General features: G+C 55.5%; 5 protein-coding genes across 12 annotated transcripts; 3 read left to right on the top strand and 2 right to left on the bottom strand.

The window, feature by feature from the left end:
- The first annotated feature begins 723 nt into the window (after positions 1-723).
- On the top strand, positions 724-4,874 carry Igfals (insulin like growth factor binding protein acid labile subunit). Of its 4 annotated transcripts, none has more exons than XM_028760922.1 (3): positions 1,623-1,688; positions 2,521-2,667; positions 2,822-4,874. In XM_028760922.1, the coding sequence occupies exons 1-3, from the start codon at positions 1,673-1,675 to the stop codon at positions 4,615-4,617; spliced, it is 1,959 nt and encodes a 652-aa protein (XP_028616755.1). In that variant the 5' UTR covers positions 1,623-1,672; the 3' UTR covers positions 4,618-4,874. The 4 variants fall into 4 exon arrangements, with proteins under 4 accessions (XP_028616758.1, XP_028616757.1, XP_028616755.1 ...); XM_028760923.1 differs by having other exon boundaries at positions 1,658-1,688; positions 2,608-2,667; XM_028760925.1 differs by lacking the exons at positions 1,623-1,688; positions 2,521-2,667 and adding an exon at positions 724-803.
- A 575-nt stretch (positions 4,875-5,449) lies between these two features.
- On the bottom strand, positions 5,450-9,169 carry Nubp2 (nucleotide binding protein 2). Of its 2 annotated transcripts, XM_028760926.1 has the most exons (7): positions 9,109-9,169; positions 8,556-8,674; positions 8,256-8,454; positions 7,218-7,372; positions 6,948-7,058; positions 6,615-6,684; positions 5,450-6,168 (listed from the first exon to the last, which is right to left on the bottom strand). In XM_028760926.1, the coding sequence occupies exons 1-7, from the start codon at positions 9,122-9,124 to the stop codon at positions 6,023-6,025; spliced, it is 816 nt and encodes a 271-aa protein (XP_028616759.1). In that variant the 5' UTR covers positions 9,125-9,169; the 3' UTR covers positions 5,450-6,022. The 2 variants fall into 2 exon arrangements, with proteins under 2 accessions (XP_028616759.1, XP_028616760.1); XM_028760927.1 differs by lacking the exon at positions 9,109-9,169 and having other exon boundaries at positions 8,256-8,471; positions 8,556-8,668.
- A 320-nt stretch (positions 9,170-9,489) lies between these two features.
- On the top strand, positions 9,490-15,186 carry Spsb3 (splA/ryanodine receptor domain and SOCS box containing 3). Of its 3 annotated transcripts, none has more exons than XM_028760984.1 (7): positions 9,490-9,570; positions 10,581-10,718; positions 13,336-13,513; positions 13,622-13,809; positions 13,887-13,989; positions 14,065-14,190; positions 14,411-15,186. In XM_028760984.1, exons 1-7 carry the CDS (start codon positions 9,490-9,492, stop codon positions 14,752-14,754), a joined length of 1,158 nt encoding a protein of 385 aa, XP_028616817.1. In that variant the 3' UTR covers positions 14,755-15,186. The 3 variants fall into 3 exon arrangements, with proteins under 3 accessions (XP_028616817.1, XP_028616815.1, XP_028616818.1); XM_028760982.1 differs by having other exon boundaries at positions 9,490-9,915; XM_028760985.1 differs by lacking the exon at positions 9,490-9,570 and adding an exon at positions 10,303-10,395.
- On the bottom strand, positions 11,360-18,348 carry Eme2 (essential meiotic structure-specific endonuclease subunit 2). 2 transcript variants are annotated; one of them, XR_003710445.1, is made up of 9 exons: positions 18,092-18,348; positions 17,841-17,977; positions 17,369-17,461; positions 16,631-16,722; positions 16,382-16,475; positions 16,146-16,261; positions 15,860-16,049; positions 14,341-15,788; positions 11,360-14,248 (listed from the first exon to the last, which is right to left on the bottom strand). XR_003710445.1 is itself a non-coding variant. In XM_028760986.1 (8 exons), the coding sequence occupies exons 1-8, from the start codon at positions 18,324-18,326 to the stop codon at positions 15,618-15,620; spliced, it is 1,128 nt and encodes a 375-aa protein (XP_028616819.1). In that variant the 5' UTR covers positions 18,327-18,348; the 3' UTR covers positions 11,360-15,617. The 2 variants fall into 2 exon arrangements, 1 of the variants encoding a protein (XP_028616819.1); XM_028760986.1 differs by having other exon boundaries at positions 11,360-15,788.
- Positions 18,349-18,400: 52 nt separating this feature from the next.
- Positions 18,401-19,560, top strand: Mrps34 (mitochondrial ribosomal protein S34). The gene is made up of 3 exons (XM_028760987.1): positions 18,401-18,765; positions 18,937-18,979; positions 19,063-19,560. The coding sequence occupies exons 1-3, from the start codon at positions 18,445-18,447 to the stop codon at positions 19,353-19,355; spliced, it is 657 nt and encodes a 218-aa protein (XP_028616820.1). The 5' UTR covers positions 18,401-18,444; the 3' UTR covers positions 19,356-19,560.
- Positions 19,561-19,614: the final 54 nt, after the last annotated feature.

Genomic DNA, 19,614 nt, shown 5'->3' with positions numbered 1-19,614 from the left:
GCGCTGAGTGTCCAGTCAGGACACATGTACCATGATGGTTGCATTTCACTTGGATGATGTCTGAAGAAACAGAGGCAGTGTGCTGTCTGTTGGCATATTCTGGGCTAGACACAGGGCCCAGATAAGGCACCAGGAAGTAAAACTGAATCGAGTGGTGGGGTTGTTGGGGATTGGGGGCTCTTCAGAGACTGAGCCTTGTGTCCCTGTGCTGTGTGACTGTGCTCTTAGAAAGCTGACTTGGGTCTAAACGCGCTATCAAAAACCTGGCAAGGCTCCCACAGCACATAAAGCGGGGTTTGGAGTGGAAGAGATCCTAGGCCAGGGCCAAGCAGGGGCCCGCAGGGACTCATGGGCACAGCTGCTGGCCCCTGTTCTCAACAGAGGCTGGCCACTGGCCCCACAGCCCTGCTGAGGCCGCACTTTTGCTGTGTAAACTGCTCTGTGGCTCTGGGTGGAGACTCCCTCCCTGCCGATCTATAATTTCTCAGAAAAGAGACTGAGGAATAACCTGGAAAATGCCCTAGACATGGGGCGGCATGGTGGGAGCCACAGCCCCCTGATCCTCCCAGACCAGACTACTTCCTCTGCTTGCTTAGAGATGGCTCCCAATAGCCCCCAGCCCCCTGAGAAGCTGTCCTTCCTGAAAGCCAGCACTGCCTTGCCTGGCCCCTCCCGTGTGCATTCCCACATCTCAGGCAGGGCAAAGGGACACAGCTCAAGGCAGGTCTTGCCGAGCTTCGGAGCGCGCGTCAGGTCACGGCTCTCAGGCCCTGAGGAGGAGGCCGAGATGTGGCTCCGGCAGGGTGAGTGGAGCCAGGCCCAGGTTGAGGGCCCCACACGCAGCCCTCCTGCCTCCTCCAGGGGCAGCATGTGTACCCGGGGTCTTTGCACACAAGGAAGTAGTAGGTAGTTAGGCCCTCTGTACTGCAGAGGCCGTGGAAGCTGGCTCTGCCCCTTGAGGCTTTGGTGCTGTCTTCCTACCAGCCCTTCTTAGGAGGACTGTGCTGGGGACAGCAAACATGGGGTAGCTGGCGGCCCTGCCAGGTGTTCCTAGAAGAGGCCCCGGGGGAGGGGTGGTAGCCAGACGTCAGCTGACCTAGAGGTCACAGGAGGGCTGAGACTGGGCCTTGGACAAATCCCTGGACTGGGCGGCACAAATCATGGGTCCACTTAGGCTTAAGAAACTCCGGTCAGACAGCATGCGAAAAGTACAGGAGAGGCTTAGGAGACAGGGCAAAACTACTTAACCCTGACATCTGCTCAGTATAGGGGTGAGTGGGGGGATTCCCAGGAACCCAGGAGCTCCCCTCACCTTGGCTAAACCTACTGAGAGACAGGGCCCCCTACACCTACCTTGAGCACCAATCCTGTAAGGCTACGCCACCAAGCCTCTACCTCTAACACCAGCAGGGGTGGCCTTCAGAGCCCACCTCTCCCCTGAGGGAGACTTTGGGGCAGACAAAGTGCCCCCCGCCCCCGCACCATCCGCACCCAGGAAAGCCGCTGTGGAGACTAGTTGCCCAGCACTAGAGGGTTAAAAGAGCTGGGGCGTGGGGCAGGGCCAGCTGAGGGCTGCCAGCTACAGGCAGTGGGGAAATCCACGGGGCAGCAGCCTGTACTGTAGACGGCCCTTGCTCACTGCCTGCCTGCAGCCAGCTCTGTACAAGGAACAATGGTCCTGAGGACAGGTGAGGAACTCCCTGCACTTGCTCTGGTCCTCAACCCTGAGCCCACTGGGAGAAGCCACAGTAAGCTCAACTTAGAGTTGGCTGGTGGGAATTTTGGGTTGGGTCTTGGATACAACAATTCCTGGCACCAGAGGGTCTGTGTTACTCTTTCCCTTGGTGGTGGCGCTGTGGGAAAGGGCCAGATGAAGGCAGGACAGACAGAAGAAACAAGTACCTCAACCCTGGGCATAGGGTGCAGAAATGGGGCTTATCAGACCCTACATCCCCACCTCACCGCTTGCTGAGACGGTGTGCTACACACGGCCATGATCCTTCTAGCTGCCGTTCCTCTTAAGGGCCTGCCTTTGGGTGAACCAGAAATGTCTTATTCCTTGTCTGCCTTTGGCGAGCTCCCACAATGCCTAGGGCTGGCCCCACTGAGTCTCACTTCCAAACCACCATTCCGCAGTCACACCAGATACTGCGTAGGTGTGGAGTAGTGTTGTCCTGCCCAACTTGATCCGGCGCTCTCAGCATTTGCCCGAGGTAGATTAGAATTGGGGTGCTAGCTGGGTTTGTGTGATTTGATGCCTAGTTGAATGAACAGTTGGAATTTTCTAGACCTCCCACTCTTCTAACAGCAAGGGTTATAGCCTTCATACACTGGGAGCAAAAAAGGAGCACATCACCCACTTGGGGGCCTAACAGGCAGGGAATGGACGGTTTCCTGTCCAGTCACTGAGGACCACAAATGAATATGCCACTCGAGTCTATCCCAGAATATTCTGGAGCAGTCAGATCTTGTCCAGCACCTAGATTCTGTTTTTCTGCCTGGCTGTTGTATATACCCCAGAGGACACAGACCGCCTAGTGGCCAGGGCCCAGGTTGCCTGTGAAGCCAGGGCGAAATGGAAGAGCCTAGCCCTCGGTGCCCTTGCAGTGGGATGTGGACCACCACTTGCTGGTTCCATGGGTTGGAAAACCGAAGTGGCTTCAAAAGGTAGGACCTAGCTGTCACCAGTGTCTGCTTGGTATCAAAGTGGGATGACATTCCTCTCTTACAATGGCTGAGGGTTAGGGAAGCCCAGGGTTTGGGCTCACATGCTGGGGCACAGTCCTCTGGGCACCTCCTTGCCAAGCCCTTCTCCCCACAGGAAGCCCAGCCTTGGTGGTGCTTCTGGCTTTCTTGGTGGCACTGGGCCCCTGTTACCTGCAGGGGACAGATCTTGGAGCATCAGCAGATGCCGAGGGCCCCCAGTGCCCTGTCACCTGTACCTGCAGCTATGATGACTACACAGAGGAGCTCAGTGTCTTTTGCAGTTCAAGGAACCTCACGAGGCTGCCCGATGGCATCCCAGTCAGCACCAGGGCCCTGTGGCTCGACGGCAACAACCTCTCCTCCATCCCCTCAGCGGCCTTCCAGAATCTGTCCAGCCTGGACTTTCTCAACCTGCAGGGCAGCTGGCTGAGGAGCCTGGAGCCACAGGCACTGCTGGGCCTGCAGAACCTCTACCATCTGCACCTGGAACGGAACCTGCTCCGGAGCCTAGCGGCCGGCTTGTTCACACACACACCAAGTCTGGCTTCACTTAGCCTGGGTAATAACCTCCTGGGCCGGCTGGAAGAAGGGCTGTTCCAGGGCCTCAGTCACCTTTGGGACCTCAACCTGGGTTGGAACAGCCTAGTGGTCCTGCCTGACACAGTGTTCCAGGGCCTGGGTAACCTCCATGAGCTGGTGCTGGCTGGCAACAAACTGACTTACCTGCAGCCTGCGCTCTTCTGTGGCTTGGGCGAGCTGCGGGAGCTGGATCTGAGCAGGAACGCACTCCGAAGTATAAAAGCTAATGTCTTTATCCAACTGCCCAGGCTGCAGAAGCTCTACCTGGACCGCAACCTCATTACAGCTGTCGCCCCCCGCGCCTTCCTGGGCATGAAGGCACTGCGTTGGCTAGACCTGTCACACAACCGCGTGGCGGGCCTCCTGGAGGACACCTTCCCAGGCCTGCTAGGTCTGCATGTCCTGCGTCTGGCACACAATGCCATCACTAGCTTGCGACCACGTACTTTCAAAGACCTACACTTCCTGGAGGAACTGCAGCTTAGCCACAATCGGATCCGGCAGCTAGGTGAGAAGACGTTTGAGGGCCTGGGGCAGCTGGAGGTCCTGACGCTCAGTGACAATCAGATCCAAGAGGTCAAGGTGGGAGCCTTCTTCGGCCTCTTCAACGTGGCTGTTATGAATCTCTCCGGCAACTGTCTGAGGAGCCTCCCGGAGCGGGTGTTCCAGGGTCTGGGCAAGCTACACAGCCTGCACCTGGAGCACAGCTGCCTGGGCCACATCCGCCTGCACACGTTTGCTGGCCTCTCAGGGCTGCGCAGGCTCTTCCTCAGGGACAACAGCATCTCCAGCATCGAGGAACAGAGCCTGGCAGGGCTCTCGGAGCTCCTGGAGCTCGATCTTACCGCCAACCAGCTCACGCATCTGCCCCGCCAGCTTTTCCAGGGCCTTGGCCAGCTGGAGTATCTGCTTCTCTCGTACAACCAACTGACAGTGTTACCTGAGGATGTCCTGGGCCCTCTGCAGCGGGCCTTCTGGTTGGACGTCTCACACAACCACCTGGAGACACTGACTGAAGGCCTTTTCTCATCTCTGGGGCGGCTTCGCTACCTCAGCCTCAGGAATAACTCCTTGCAGACCTTTTCACCACAGCTTGGCTTGGAGCGTCTGTGGCTTGATGCCAACCCTTGGGACTGCAGCTGTCCCCTCAAGGCACTGCGTGACTTTGCCCTACAGAACCCTGGTGTTGTCCCCCGCTTTGTTCAGACTGTCTGTGAGGGAGACGACTGCCAGCCAGTGTACACCTATAACAACATCACATGTGCCAGCCCCGCCAACGTCTCAGGCCTCGACCTACGGGACATTAGTGAAACACATTTTGTGCACTGCTGACCCTGGCTACTTACCGGTCTGGCCGAACACTGCCTTATGGCCAGGACAGTGTCTCATTGTTACCAGAATAAGCTGGCTCTCAAATACCCATCTCTAGGGGACAGGTCCTGGCTGCTTGCTTCCTGGAAGCAGTGCAGTACTGGAAGCTATGTGGTCTAAAAAGGGTGGGCACAGGCCAAGTGCCAAAGGGCCCAAAGGAGGGGAGGCGCTCGGCAGCACTCCCTGCTGGCAACAATTAAAAGCAAATACGAAGCATAGCTTGTGACCTAGAGTGTGAACTTGGGAAACCTGTCCTTTGTCCCTGCCCCATCTCTCCTGTCTTAGCTCTGCCCAAGCCCAGTCTGAGCCTTGCTGGTGTTGAGAACATGGGTCCCACTTCATTGGGACCGGATCCTGCCCATTTTCTCATGGGCTTATGACCTTTTCCTCCAACCTAGGAACTGCAGGTACTTACCCTGCCCTCTCCTGGCACTACATTGGGCCCAAGTGGGGTTCTCACAGATGTTGTCAGAACACAGGTGTGGAGGTCACCACACCTGGCCACTCTGAGTGCTGGATGGGGGTAGGTGGCAGTTGAGGACTACCATCTGATGGCAACCACCCCCTTGGAACATTCCCCAGGCCCCCAGTCTCCTTTCAAGTCCTCAGCTTTGCCCCAGGAACCATCTACTTTCTTTCCTGACCTTCCTGGGAGGAGGGAGGCCCCGCCTCAGCTCATACTTGAATGCTTAGCTTTCTGTTTCCAGTGTCTCAGCAACGTGCTGGCAGACCCATGGGTTTCTGAAAACACGACATGCCAACTCCATCCTCCAAAACAAGACAGGCCACACCCTCAGGCCCTTTAGATCTTTACTGTTTGTTCCAGCCATGAAAAGTAAGGAATCCAGACCCATCTCACTGAGGACTGAGGGTTTGGATGTTGGGTTCTTCACAAGATGGGGTGGTATGTTTAACAGCAGAGTTCTGTAAAGTTACCAGATGTACCTGTAAACCACACTGTGTCACAAAAGGCTCACACATAGCAAGTGTGGGCACTCAGGGTCAGTCGGGATGAGAAAGCAGTGGCCAGCTCCTGTGTGGTGTGGCTGTCAGAGCAGCCTGTTGACCTGGGGCAGAAGTGACCAGGGCTGGGCAAAAAGCCTACAGACTGGAGGCTAAGGCTACTACTACCTCAAGGAGTTAGGCCCCGAGCTCTCCCCTCTGCTAGAGACTAGTTTGCTGAAACTGGTATCAGCAAACGACACTGGGGCCTGCAGACGATCTCTGCATGGACGTAACTGCATACATAGGCCAACCATTGCCCAGGCCAGCAACTACAGGTCCCAAGACAGTCCTGAGGACCTCTGCTCCCAAAGGTCCTATAGGCTGAGAACAGAGCACACAGCATTAGAGGGCTGTGAGACTGTCAGGAGCGCAGAGCAGGCGTCCCGTGCAGAACTTTCTGAGCTATGGATGTGAGTGCAGAATATGCAATGCTTTTGGGAAATTCCTGGATGAAGTCGCGCCCCTCCTCCAAGCTCTTGGTAAGCTGGGGATCCAGGGGAACAGAACCTGCAATAACAAAAGCCAGGAAAAGGCTGACAAAATGGTTCAGTGGGTAAAGGCTTGCTGCCAAGCGTGATAAGCCAGATTCAGTACCCAGGACCTATATGTTAGGAGATAACTAACCCAATCTGATCTCCCCCATGTACACTGCGCATGTGCATACCCACAACCCTTCCTCAATGCACAAACAAGAGGAGGACCAACGAGAGCCTGCAGCAGGTGAGGAGTGTCAGCCGACCACTGTCAGGACCTCAAGCTTGGCTCCCCATGACCTCCCACTGGGAACAATGTGGGGCAGGTGGCAGGCGCCTGGTGTCTCTGACACTCCCAAAAATGTAGCTGCCCAGAGAAACCTCAGATTAGGCACTTAAACAATAGAGAGGCCCAACACGGCAGTCAGACCCACGGTAGGTGCAAGCTGGGCCCCAGATGACCCTGCTCTTAACACTCACCTAGAAAGGGAACTCCAGCCAGCCGGGCCAGCTCCTCCCCACCGCCGCTGGAGAAGACATTGGTACACTCCTAGAAGACAAGTGATGTGAGGGTCCAACTTGCAGAACCACTCACCATGATGAGACCCCCTTCTCCATGTGATACCCATGGCCAGGGTGAGACCTACAAGTGGCCCAGGGAGAATGCCCAGTAATAGTCTCTATCCACAAAGTTACTTACCTGACACTGGGGACTTGTGGACAAGAGACCTACTTTCTCAAAGTCCCTGACTGCCTAACCTGTCTTGTCCTCCCTCAGGCCTTGAAACTGCCCACCCATCTCCCAAGACTCACAGCGCAGTGCGGGCAGGCGAAGCCGCTCATGTTCTCTATGACGCCTAGCACCTGCAGCCCAGTCTTCTTACAGAAGGTCAGCTCCCGCCTCACATCGCCAACAGACACGGCCTGTGGACCGGTGTGAGGAGGGGTCAGTCAGCCACAGATCAGCCAAGAGCCACGTAGCCAGCAGGGAACACGGCCCACTACAGTCCATTCCAAGCCCAACCAGGGTGGAGACGGAGACACCCCCCACGCCCACAGGGTTGGAGGAGATACCAGCAGTACCTGTGGTGTGGTGACCACAAGAGCCCCAAGGGGCCTGTAGGGGCGCAGGGCTTCCACAGCAGCCATGTGCTCATCAGAAGTCCCTGGAGGCGTGTCCACAACCAGATAGTCCAGCTCCCCCCAGGCCACGTCAGACACAAACTGCTTTATCAGTGCTGCAAAGACCCCCAAAGCCCAGCAGTAATCCCTGAGAAAGGGTTTGGAAAGGGAAGGCCCATCTTGTCCAGCCCAGGATCTACCAGTTGCTTCTGGGCAGCTCCCAGGGTCTCCTGGGAGCGGCCAGCACACAGGGTAGCCAGGACCTACCGATCTCTGAGGTAACGGGGCAGAGCTCCTGGGTTCCCACGGCACTCCTTGCTTTCCAGCAGCCTTACCACCTGCTAGCACTCAGCTGTCTCCACACTCCACCTGGCAGGGCTGTCGCCAACGCCCATGAAGGCCCCAGGTGAGGATGCAACCTTGATTCTCCTAAAAGCTCCTGTGCTCTCAAGCCCAGAGAAAATGCCCTGGCACGAAGCCCTCGACAGCACATCCAGGAGCTACTAGACACTAACTGTGTGTTATTCTTCCTGGGTATCCTCTCTCTGTAACCAGGATGGTTTAATGTTACCTGCTTGAAGCTCAGCACTTGGGTTCACTACACACTGTGGCCTCAGATCCTTGGGTTAAGTGAGGGCGGGTGGGGAGGGGTCTCAGGAGAGCAATCCCTTCCTAACTAGGGAGTGGCTGATGGCTTCACAAGAAATGCCAAACACAGCTTCTCCCTTGATCTTGGTCTCATGTCACACTGTTCATCTAGAGGCTGATACGGTTGTCACAGAAGCTGTGAGAAGCTTCTCAGAAGCACAGGGGTGTATATATTCTGAAGGGTGGGCACGCATGAGAGGCGGAAACATTGAAATGCAACAGAGACTCCAATATCAATACACCAGGACCGGCTTCGGCTCTATCCAAAGGCAGTACGCATGAGAGGAGGGAAAGCAGTCTCAGTAAAGAGGCACTGAGGAGGTGACTGGGGGATTCTCACTAACTTCTTACCATGTTTCTTGGGACCTCTCCACACCACGGCCTCATCAGGGTTTTCCAGCAGGAAGCCCACAGACATAAGGGAGATGCTCTGCTCCTGATCCACAAAGACAGGCACCCAGCCATTGTCACACTGGTGCACTGCCTTGCCTTGTGCACGGAGCATGTGTGGTATGCTGGGACCGCACAGATCCACATCTAGGATCCCCACCTGCAAGGAGGAGGATGCTGAGGGGTGGAGAGAAGCCTGTCAAGCTTGTTGGGAGCTAGGGACAATAGTGAAAAACGTGTCAACTCTGGTCGGGGCCTCACCTTCTTGCCCTGGTGGCGCAGCGCCAGGGCCAACTCCGTGGAGATGGTGCTTTTCCCAACGCCCCCCTTTCCAGAAAGGACAAGGATGATATGTCGCACGCCGGCCAGGTTTCCGGGCTCTGGTGAGAAACAGGAGTTGGGGTTTCCGGGAGAGCGACAAAGACAAAGGCACCAGGGTAGGTCTTCTAGAAGCCCCAGATCTGTCTCGGTCTCACTTGTCTGAAGTGCACATGTGAACGCTCACTTGTTATAGATCTTCAAACTACCAGCTAATGTCAACAGACACAGAGGAAACTAAGAGAGTAGTTTATCACAGCTACGCGACACCTGCGCACAAATGCACAGACTCCACACTAGAGACTGCAGAGGGTTTCCAGTCCTCTGAACGGTGTGAGGCTGAGGACCCAGAGCAGCTGTAACCGCCTATGCAAGCATCCGCGTCACTCGGCTGGCTCAGGAAACAAGGGGACATGGGATGCTTTGGCGTGGGCCTGCACTAGGTTCGCCTTCGGACATCCCCAACCCCTCAAGCTTGGCCAACCCGCACGCTCACCTGCAGCCGCCTCCATTCCGCTACTATCTGCTTTTCGCGGCTCTCTTCCGCTTCCTTTCCAAACTTTCGCAGTTTTTGAACCAATGGCGACAAGAGCCCACCCCTTACTCATTTTGAGAGGTTAGTCACTCATCCTTCAGCCAATCAGATCACCCAAAGAGGTCCCGATCCTGGCAACTGATGATGACGCCATGGGCACGACATACTTCCGCATACTTGTCCAATGGTCATGCGAAAATTTTTTTGACCACTCTAGTGGGGACCAATAGGAACTTTGGTCCAGGATTGGCAGGTTGTGCAAGCCTCTTGACAGCAGTCCTGTCTCGCGAGACCCGCCCCCGCGCGGAGCTGCTGGAGAGCCCGCCTTCGGCTGCCGGGCCAATGCAGCGCGGGGGCGGGGATTGTTTGCGTCGCGGCCGGAACGGAAAGTGGGTCAGCGCCGGCGGAGCGCGTTGGCCGCAGGTGAGCCGCGCCGGCCCAGCCCGGCCAGGCCCGGCGGGCGGCAGGTTGACCTTGCAGGCGGTCAAACCCGCCACCCGTTGTTCCCTGGCGGTGGCGCTCGGGAGTCTGGGCGGGGGTCTCGGAGCCAGACGCCACGGACCGCATCGCCGTAGCGAGATTCGCGAGCCTCTGGCGAGGGAAGCAACCTCCAGCCCCGCGGAGGGCGAGCGTGGCCACGTCCAGGGACATCTCTGGTTCATTCATTGGGTTCCTACTGTGTGCTCTTATACGGCACTCAGCCAGCCCAACTGCTGTGGAGTGCTGTGCGCGGCCCCGCTCGGCTTCTTTGTGGATGGCCGGGGTGAGGTAGGGTAGTACAGTGCGTCTACAGGGGACAGGAGGCAGTTAGGACAGAGTCGACTATTACACCAAGACAATCTACTTAGGAGAGGAGATTCAGACCTCCCAAGGCCTTTCATTTTGTCCCAAGAACGACGTCAAGCCCGTGAGTTTAAGGTTGTATCAAAGACCGAGTTTGTAGTGTGCGGGGCGGGATGAGTGAGAGGGAGTTGTGTGGTTCAGGAAGCGGTGGGTCTCCAACAACAAGAAGGGGTGTCAGGAGTGGATGACAGCTGTGTTTCTGGCATGAGGAACTGGATGCTGGGGATGCCATCTGCCAAAGTGGACAGCGGAGGAGGAGCAAGTTAAGTGTCAAATGCCTGAGGGGCAGCAGCTCCTGAACGGAATGCAGAGATGGGCTGGGGCACCTCCAGAGTCATGGGTGTATGGGTTGTGTTTCATACTGTCGCCCTGGGCTTGATTGAGGTGCTCAGGTACTGGAGCCAGGTATGAGCTTTTGGGAGTTTCTGGAGCTCAGTGTTAAGGGCCCCGGAGGCCCCATCCTTTGGTGGATCTATGGCATAGGCTGCCAGGTAGAAGTGCCAGGGGGCAGAGTTGTGGGGTGTGGGTTTGGGCCTTGTTTGGTTATTGACACATTACATGTCTTTAAGGTTACAATTATTTTTTTCTAGGTCCTCTCCACTATGGCCCGGCGTGCACGGAGTAGCAGGGCATGGCACTTTGTCCTGAGTGCAGCCCGCCGGGATACAGATGCCCGAGCTGTGGCTCTGGCTGGCAACTCTAACTGGGGCTATGACTCTGATGGGCAGGTAGGTCTCAGTGGCAAAGTGGGGATACCAGTGTATGGGGTAAAAAAGACACTAAGCCAGGCAACTGAACTGCCTCCTGGTATATGGTACTTGGAAGGGCTCTTTGATCTGGTAAAGAACATCTAGCCTGAGGTGTGACACTCAATACAGAGACAGGGATCTGACATCCTGGATGGTGCTGTTTACTATACAATGCCTGTTCACCAGCCCGGCCAATTTTTGTTGTATTATTGTGTGCCACAGTGACTGGGTGGATGTCAGGACCCTTGTGTGGGTATGCGTTCTATCTTCCACCTTTATTTGGTATATGGGGACTCAAACTTAGGTTGTCCTTGATGCATACACACACACACACACACACACACACACACACACACACACACACACTCTGAACCATTTTGATCACCCTGGATGTTTCCTTTGCCACACATATACTGTATTTCATGTATGTTGTATATGATAGGATCTGTGATAATTTTTTTTTGGGTTTTTGAGTCAGGGTTTCTCTGTGTAGTCCCGGCTGGCTTTGAACTCACATCTTCCTGCAACTGCCTCCCAAGTGCTGGGATCAAAGGCATGTGTCACTATCTCTGCCGGTTTTTATTTTCAGAAATGGTCTCACACTGTAACAGAGGCAGGCCTTGGACTTGAGGCATTTTATTGTGTTTGGGCATACAGGTGCTGTGATGAACATGTGGAGGTCAGAACTTGCCGGAGTCATGTTCTCTACCATGTGACACTTAGGGTCCTCAGCAAATGCCTTTTCTTTGTAATGTTTATAGTTCTTGAAGTTTAAATGTCCCAAGACTTCCTTTGTTGGAGACTCTGAGCTCGGAGAGGCCCAGGAGTGCAGGCACAGGGTGGATACCCAGCGTCATGTGCCTGACTGGGTTCTCGGATGTGACTGCTGACTTGCCTTGCTGATATCAGACTGGTATTCTGGCCCTGCCCTATATTGCCTCTACTCTGATGTCATAGCTCTCTGTAACAGGTCTAGGGTTGGGGTTATGATTAGGGTCCTTTCTAGAAGCTCATAGGATCACCAGACTGTGAGGAAAGTGATTTACTGACTAGGTCAGCAGTGCCCCAGGCCCTTCTTGGGGTCTTTTGAGGTTAAATGTTAGCCCAATTTTTCAGCTACACTTCCAGTTCCTAATGACAATGCACCTGAAACAGCCTATATGCCTGTTCCTGCCTCACAGTCATCACAGTGACACACACATGCCTGTCTTCCATCATGTAATAAGCTTGCCATGTAGTCATGTGGCAGGCAGTTGTGGGTGTTCCTGGGCCCAGGTTGGGTTGAGCAGCATCTGCCCTTCCTCCTGTCCTAGGCAGATTGGCTCCTTATTCAGTGGATCTGCCTTGGCTTTAGAAGATCCCATCTTTGCCAATGGGGTACAAGGTCTGCTTTGAGGTATGAGGCTTTCCACCACGAAAAGTAGCTGGTCTATTTGGCTTCTGAGTGGCCTAAGTTGCTAACCAAACATTCAGTCTGGCTCCTTGTGGGTTACATTCCCCTATTCCAGCACACAGGACCCAGAATTGTGTCAGCGCCCTATTGCTGGACATTTCCTCACCTGCTCATGATATTGTACATCCACGATGATAGTTCTCTATCTCTAGATGATTTGGGGCCCTCCCTGAGGAGCTGGTGATCTTGCAAAAGCAGAGACCAGGATGGTGGAGACCCTGAGTATTGTGAAGACAAATACAGGGTGAATGTGGTCCAAGATCCTCTTGGTAGCTGAATGCTTCCTTGTAGAGAAGTGCAGTGAGTGCCCTGCTTATAGCAGGATGACTTTGTGACTGCAAATAGATCTAATTCTGGGTCGGAGGGTTAGAACTGTGATGTGGTTGCCATTATAGGGGGGTTCTGGATCACTGTGTGGGGCACAGCAGGGCAGCTCAAGGAGGTAGAGGCCAAAGCTTCAGGGACCATCAGGTTAGCTAGCCTGAACCCTAGCACCAAAACAGGGATCCAAGGCTCTGCAGAGCGTCTGAATAGCAATAAAGTTGATTGGTCAGTCAGTAGTTGAAACTTGACCAGCTCAGCTTTCTTTACACCCCCAACCAGGCTCTGAGGCCTGAGAGCCCAAGCCACAAGGACTGCATCTTTGGAGGAGTTTGCTGCAGCTGAGGCTTGAAGCAGCTGCATTAGCCCATTTGACCTCATTAAGCATCCTTCCTCTTCTTGATTCCAGTGACCTTGGAGACATCCCAAGGCTTAGTTAGGTCTTAGGCTCTGTGGAGCCAGATGCTAGACCTTGATGACAGCACCAGCCCTGTGGTTTAGGAGACCTTGAGCTACCTAGAGAAGACAGCAGGTGGGTGCTGAGTGGCCTATGGCAACTAGGGCTTCTGTGTGGCAATGCAGAGGGCTATATTGAGTTCCAGAGATCCATTAAGAAGCCAAGTAAGAAGTCACTCCTCCAGGACCACCTCCCATCTCATTGTTGTCTCTCAGGCTGGGAGTCTTAGCACTCAAGTTGTTTATGTTGAGTATTGGAGAACCACAGGTGTCTAGATTCTTACCTGGTGGATTTGAGAAGGGGTTGGGTAGCCTGGCAAAGGGAGAGCTGTCATAAAACAGGACAACCTGCCCCTTCCCTCCCAGCATAGTGACTCCGACTCTGACCCTGAGTACTCTTCCCTGCCACCATCCATCCCCAGTGCTGTGCCTGTGACAGGAGAGTCCTTCTGTGACTGTGAGGGCCAGAACGAGGCTACCTTCTGCAACAGTCTACACACAACACACCGTGGCAAGGACTGCCGCTGTGGTGAGGAGGATGAGGGTGAGTGTCTTGCCACTGAGACATGTGGAGGGCTGGGCAGGTTCTCTGGGACCAGGAAGGCACCTCTTTGCTATAGCCCTCCCTAGTTTGGGCCCTCTGTCTTAACAGATTTTGACTGGGTCTGGGATGACCTGAACAAGTCCTCAGCCACCTTGCTGAGCTGTGACAATCGCAAGGTCAGCTTTCACATGGAGTATAGCTGTGGCACTGCAGCCATTCGGGGCACCAAGGAGCTAGGGGATGGCCAACACTTCTGGGAAATCAAGATGACCTCTCCTGTGTATGGCACTGACATGGTAAATGGCCAAGCAAGAGGGTAGGTGCCACGGGCCTTGCCACTAGGCACCTAACTGTCCAGCCCCACTGTTTGCAGATGGTGGGCATTGGGACATCAGATGTTGATCTGGACAAGTACCACCACACGTTCTGCAGCCTGCTTGGCAGGGATGAAGACAGCTGGGGGCTCTCCTACACTGGTGGGTGTTGCCTGGGTTACAGGTGGGCCTGGCAGTGCCACAGACCTTCCAGGCTTACCCCTCTGCTCCTTACAGGGCTCCTTCACCACAAAGGTGACAAGACAAGCTTCTCTTCACGCTTCGGCCAGGGCTCGATTATTGGTGTACACTTGGATACCTGGCATGGAACACTGACCTTTTTCAAGAACAGGAAGTGCATAGGTGAGGATGTCTTTGCGGAGCCTTTAGGGGTGGGACCAGGCAGTCTGACTTGAGGCTCCTGAGGGTGGGTAGGCAGGGCCGAAGCCAGGTTGGGGTTACCTGGCCAGACCAGAGTCTGTCTTCTGTGTTTACACAAGTTGAGCTGCTCACCTTGGTACATTGTAGGAGGAGCTTTCTGGCTCCCAACCTACATGGCACTCAGGTTGAGCCTTCCTTCCAGGAGTGGCTGCTACTCGGCTTCAAAACAGAAGGTTCTACCCGATGGTTTGCTCAACAGCTGCCAAGAGCAGCATGAAAGTCATCCGCTCCTGTGCCAGCTCCACATCCCTGCAATACCTGTGCTGCTACCGCCTGCGCCAACTGCGGCCAAACTCAGGGGACACCCTTGAGGGCCTGCCCTTGCCACCTGGCCTCAAGCAAGTGCTGCATAACAAGCTGGGCTGGGTCCTGAGCATGAACTGCAACCACTGGAAATCCCCCGTTCCCCCTCCTGGCACAGCTACACCTGGTGCTGAGAGTCTTGAGACCAGGCCCTGTCAGAGGAAGCGCTGCCGAAGAAGCTGACTTCTCTCTCCCTGGGAATGCAGATACCTTTCTTTCTTGCCCTTCCAGGGCAGCAGGAGAGGGAAGAGCTGAGGTCTAGGCTTTCCCTATCTCCCCGAGGCCAGGCCAGTCTCTCTGTTGGCCATGGAGTATGAAGGCCATCCTATTGCCTGTGCTGGCAGCGAAGCAGTGCTCCTGCTCGTCTTGGGAACTGTAGCTAGGCACTTGTGGACCTAGATGCCAAGCCTGGGAGGCTCCTGACGAAGGGGAGTACATTCATATCCCAGGGAAAAGATGGGCTGTCCCGACCCACAGGGCCTTGGGGTTTTCCTGACTTGCATTGCATGTTGTTAGCTCCTGCTCCTGTTACAGAGATGTCAGCGGATGCCTGTGAAGGGTTTTTGTCTCGTCCCCAGAGGTTATATCATTAAAAGAGCCCTCACAAACGCCCAAGCTGCCTTGTCTATTGTTTACCTTCTGTCTCTGTCCGGCAGCTTAGAGACGGATCATTGAGTACTTCTCCCTGAGGGTGTACCCTAAACTTCCAGACAGCATGAGGCTGTAATAGCACAACTAGGCACTCAGACCCCCTACTAAGCTCCTGCAACAAGTGTCCAGGCAAAGGCAAGTTGAGACCCCAGTTGCCCTAGGGCTCTTGTGGCCACTACCCTCCACTCCTCTGTTCACCTCCGCTTCCCTTACCCTCCCCCACCTCCCATGGTGCTTCCACTTGGCCATCAGGCAACAGAGTATACCCCAGTCTGAAAAAGGTATGGGCTGGACCCAAACATCCTTGCCTGCCCCTCAGGGTAATTAGACTCTTGGGCGGGCCTGTCCTGTTGTGCTGATGGGCAGGAGGTGACCCAAGGATGGCATAGGTGTGGTCAAGAGCTCAGGTCCAGCAGGAGGTCTGGGTTGGTGGTGGTCAAGAAGATACAGATTCTGCGTGAGAGGTCAGGCCCCACTCTGCGAGGCTGCTTGCCCCTGTGGGCCTTCACAGGGAGGTCAGCTAGGAGGCTCAGGCGTTCCTGCTCCGTGCTACAGTCCAGTAGAGCCTAGAATGGGCACAAGTGTGAGGAGGTGGAGCAGACGTCCTGATCCTGGAAGAGGGGTCTAGGGGACTCACCTGTTGCAAAAGGCGGGGTGAGGGGAAGGCAGTAACAACAGCGTCAGCTACAGCTGGGCTGACCCTGTTGAACTGTCTGATTTGCCGCCACCACACTCCTCTGAGCCCGGAGCCATCTCTGGTCACTTGCTGGCCTGAGGCCCAATGGCCTGCTGTGCAGAAAGAAAAGGCCTGGGAGTCCCGGAACTGCCTGAAATGGAGACACCCAAACAGAAGCTTTGAGAACACCATCTGTGCAGTCCTCCAACCCTGCCTGTCTCCACTCAGTCCCTGCAGAGTTACATACTTGGAGGGGAGCTGGGAGAGGGCCTTGGTGAAGGCGCACACATACTGACTCAGCTCCTGCCATGAGGCCACCAGCAGCACATCCAGGTTTGCACGGAGCTGAAGCAGCACCAGGGCCTGGGGAGTGTGAGAGTGGGCATGGGCCACATGTCCTCGGGGGAGCCCCGGTTCTGACAGGCCAGACTGCAGGCCAAGAGCAGAGACTAAGGCATCTGACAACTCAGCAGCAGCCCTCACCTCCTCCACCTCGGGCCAGCTGATAGCTTCCCTGGCATGGGCTTCCTGTGACTTCTTTAGTTGCCATGTCTTCTGAGAACTGGGCTGGTGAGACCTGAAGAGAGGGGACAATCTTTTGGGCTCCCAAGTTTCTTAACTTTGCAGAGCCGACCCAGGCCAAGTGGGGTCAGCTGTGACAGAGCCACTAGAGGCAATCTGCTTTCCTAGAATTCCACCCAAGCCAGCCCTACTGAGGTTGTTAAGTGGTACCACAGGTATGCATCCAATCCAATGACAGCCAGGTGGGAACGGGTGAGACTCTTGGGAGACAGCCAGGGGATGGAGCAAGGTGGGTCTGTGATCTGAAAGCAAGAATATCCACACACTTGTTCACAGGAGGGCTTTGGCGGCAGGCCCACAGCCACCAGTACAGTCAGTTTCCAGAGGGAGGAGGAACTGAGTGACGCTTATAGGTCCTCTCTGTTTCCTGGTAATCAGCTCTGCAGGCCCAGGAGTACATACACACTCAGGTTTTGGTGCAGAAGTGAACCAGCCCCTTCTGTTCATTTCTACACCCAGCCTGGACATTGGCAGTAGCCAGCAGGTTTCCGACAGATGTTGGCCCTTGGACATCGACACCCACCCACAAAGTGTTTAGCAGAACTGTGCTCCACACAGATATCAGTTAGCATTGATTCCTTTTAGTCTTGGGAATATAAGCAGCCAAGTGGGGGATTCTTAGCTTTTGTAGACAGATCCCACAGCCAGCGCCTACATCACATGGACACCATCAACTAGAATTCTCCGTTCCTCCTCCCCCCCCACCCCCCCACCCCCCGTTTGCAGTCAGGTCACTATTCTCGGTTCTTCAATGCTCGTACATCTAGAGCACTCAGCAGGTTTCCTTATCTTACCCTCAACACCTTCAAGATCCTCAACGGAAGCTCCAGCCCATTTTGGACTGGGGAACAAGACCTACCAAATGAAGACAGGTCTTTACCCCAATACCTGGGTCAGCTGCACGGCACCCTGAAGAAATTCCTGAGGTTCCAGCAGCAGCAACTGTTCCTGTTCATTTTCAGGATTCGCCTCCAGAGGCACCTGTAGGGGATATCACTTGCCCTGCTAACCACCTGTGCAGGGCCCAGGGCTTCTCCCCGTGCTGGTCAGTCAGTCATCAGACACTGTCAATAACCCTCCAGCTCTGCACATAGTGAAGTTCAGGCCAGCTTAGTACTGTTCTCTAGAAGTTCCAGAATACAAAACTAGCCCAACCCCCATCCTCATTGCCAGCAGAAGGTTCTCTGGCAGCAGCCGAGTTCAGGTTTCTTGTGTTAAGAAATTCGACTTAAGGCATCCTCCAGTTTTTAGGTTATTCCTGTGCGAGGCGAGAAAGATGCATACAGCTCCCCCGCTAGCCAGAGGAAAAGTGAAACATGGATTAGAACTGACACTGGGCTGGTCATAGGGAGACACTCACATTGCTGGGCGCCGGGTCGGGCCTCACAACGTTCCACTGCAGGCTACGTGCCTGGTGCTGCGGCTCGATGCGGCATTCACAGCCTAGCGTGGCCAGCGCCTCCATCAGGATGTCGGAGCCTGCATCTTCCAGGACAGCTGGGCCCAACAGGCAACAATGCGGTTATTCCACCATCTCCAGTGCGGACTAGTGGGTGAAGATGCTACCCTGTCGGGTGGCTGGCCCCAGATTCCCAGCCCCTTTCCCCTCACCTGGGTCCACGCACACCACCAGACGCCCCAGAACCTGATCTGCCCGTAAAGCCTTGGCCGCAGCTCTGCGCTCTCCTACTGTACTCGGGGCTTGGGTGTCGACCTCCCTAGCGGGGGCACCTTCGGCGTCTGAGTCGGAAATCTCCCAGGTTTGAGGTCGCCGATGGCCGAGGCGCAGGCCCGGGCCACGACCGCGACGCGAGCCCGTGGCTGTCCCGGGGTCTACCTCAGCCATAAGCTCATCGTTCCTAAAGCTTCCGGACGTACCCGGATGCTTTTGTTCAGGACACCGGCCGCTTCCGGAACGGGAGAGCTAGTGAAGCGCAGGTTTCCTGTGGAGTAAGGACACAGGCATGGCGCGCAAGAAGGTGAGACCCCGGCTGATCGCTGAGCTGGCCCGCCGTGTGCGCGCCTTGCGCGAGCAGCGGAACCAGCCTCGAGACTCGCAGCTTTACGCCCTAGACTACGAGACGCTGACCCGGCCGCACTCGGGTCGCCGGCTGCCGGTGCGCGCCTGGGCCGACGTGCGTCGCGAGAGCCGCCTCCTGCAGCTGCTCGCCCGCCTCCCCTTGTTCGGCCTGGGCCGTCTGGTTACCCGCAAGTCCTGGCTGTGGCAGCACGACGAACCATGCTACTGGCGCCTCACGCGTGTGAGGCCCGACTACACGGCGCAGGTGCGCTCGCTCCCTGTACTGCTCGTTCTTGTATACACTTTCATCTTGCCCACCCTGGACTACATCGGCTGGTTCTACCCACCCTGAACCACCTGGGCCTGTCTGTCTCCCTTACGCTCGTAACTTAGTGGCAGGGGCTCTGTGCTGACAATCCTTCCTCTTGTTCTGCAGAACTTGGACCACGGGAGGGCCTGGGGCATCCTGACTTTCAAAGGTAAGGCTAGGTGCTGGTTGGAGCCGGTGATGGTTCGCATATCACCCAGCCAGCAGGCAGTCAACTTGTCTTCTTTCCTTCAGGGAAGAGTGAGGATGAGGCTCGGGAAATCGAGCAAGTCATGTACCACGATTGGCGGTTGGTACCCAAGCACGAGGAGGAGGCCTTCACTGCGTTCACTGCGAAACCAGAAGACAAACTGAACCCAGTCCCCTACCCACCTCTGCTGCGGGCCATGATCCTTGCTGAACGACAGAAAAACGGGGACACCAGCGTCCAGGAGCCGCTCCTGAACTTGGAGAGGACTCGAATGCGACCCTGGGACTACCCTGCAAAACAGGAGATGAAAGGGAAGGCCAAGGGCACCCCAGTCTAACTGCCAGGATTGCCATAGAGGGCCTGTGAGTCATTTGATGGACAAGTGTCTTTGACTGTGCTAGATCTCCACTTTGGTGGCGAGTTATACTCTACAGCCCTGACACATCTGCCAATGAATAATGGGGCAGATGACAGGCTGCTGGTTGTCATTTTCAGGCGGCCCCTCGCCGATTCCTCGGTCTGCAAATAAACTCAGGAAGCGGCCTGTGTTGTGGTTTCATTACGCGTGTACTGCAGGACAAGGGAGGGAAGGTGAC

This window comes from Grammomys surdaster, unplaced genomic scaffold (genome assembly GCF_004785775.1).
Source record: "Grammomys surdaster isolate TR1022 unplaced genomic scaffold, NIH_TR_1.0 126612, whole genome shotgun sequence".
Lineage (NCBI taxonomy): Eukaryota > Metazoa > Chordata > Mammalia > Rodentia > Muridae > Grammomys > Grammomys surdaster.
Note: the sequence above shows the minus strand (reverse complement) of the source record. Positions and strands in the feature narration are given on the sequence as shown.

Bases quoted from the DNA above. Each gene is read 5' to 3' on its own strand.
- Mrps34 (XM_028760987.1), top strand. From the start codon at position 18,445: ATGGCGCGCAAGAAGGTGAGACCCCGGCTGATCGCTGAGCTGGCCCGC. The intron at 18,766-18,936 runs GTGCGCTCGCTC...CTTGTTCTGCAG, and splicing joins GGCCCGACTACACGGCGCAG to AACTTGGACCACGGGAGGGC. The intron at 18,980-19,062 runs GTAAGGCTAGGT...TCTTTCCTTCAG, and splicing joins GGGCATCCTGACTTTCAAAG to GGAAGAGTGAGGATGAGGCT.
- Spsb3 (XM_028760982.1), top strand. From the start codon at position 9,490: ATGCAGCGCGGGGGCGGGGATTGTTTGCGTCGCGGCCGGAACGGAAAG. The intron at 9,916-10,580 runs GTAGGGTAGTAC...ATTTTTTTCTAG, and splicing joins TTGTGGATGGCCGGGGTGAG to GTCCTCTCCACTATGGCCCG. The intron at 13,990-14,064 runs GTGGGTGTTGCC...TGCTCCTTACAG, and splicing joins CTGGGGGCTCTCCTACACTG to GGCTCCTTCACCACAAAGGT.
- Eme2 (XM_028760986.1), bottom strand. From the start codon at position 18,326: ATGGCTGAGGTAGACCCCGGGACAGCCACGGGCTCGCGTCGCGGTCGT. The intron at 16,723-17,368 runs GTATTGGGGTAA...TCTTGCTTTCAG, and splicing joins GTGCCGTGCAGCTGACCCAG to ATCACAGACCCACCTTGCTC. The intron at 16,476-16,630 runs GTACCACTTAAC...CCCTCTCTTCAG, and splicing joins GGATTGGATGCATACCTGTG to GTCTCACCAGCCCAGTTCTC.
- Nubp2 (XM_028760926.1), bottom strand. The intron at 8,455-8,555 runs GTGAGGCCCCGA...TCCTCCTTGCAG, and splicing joins TGCGCCACCAGGGCAAGAAG to GTGGGGATCCTAGATGTGGA. The intron at 7,059-7,217 runs GTACTGCTGGTA...ACCGGTCCACAG, and splicing joins TTGTGGTCACCACACCACAG to GCCGTGTCTGTTGGCGATGT.
- Igfals (XM_028760922.1), top strand. The intron at 2,668-2,821 runs GTAGGACCTAGC...TTCTCCCCACAG, and splicing joins AACCGAAGTGGCTTCAAAAG to GAAGCCCAGCCTTGGTGGTG.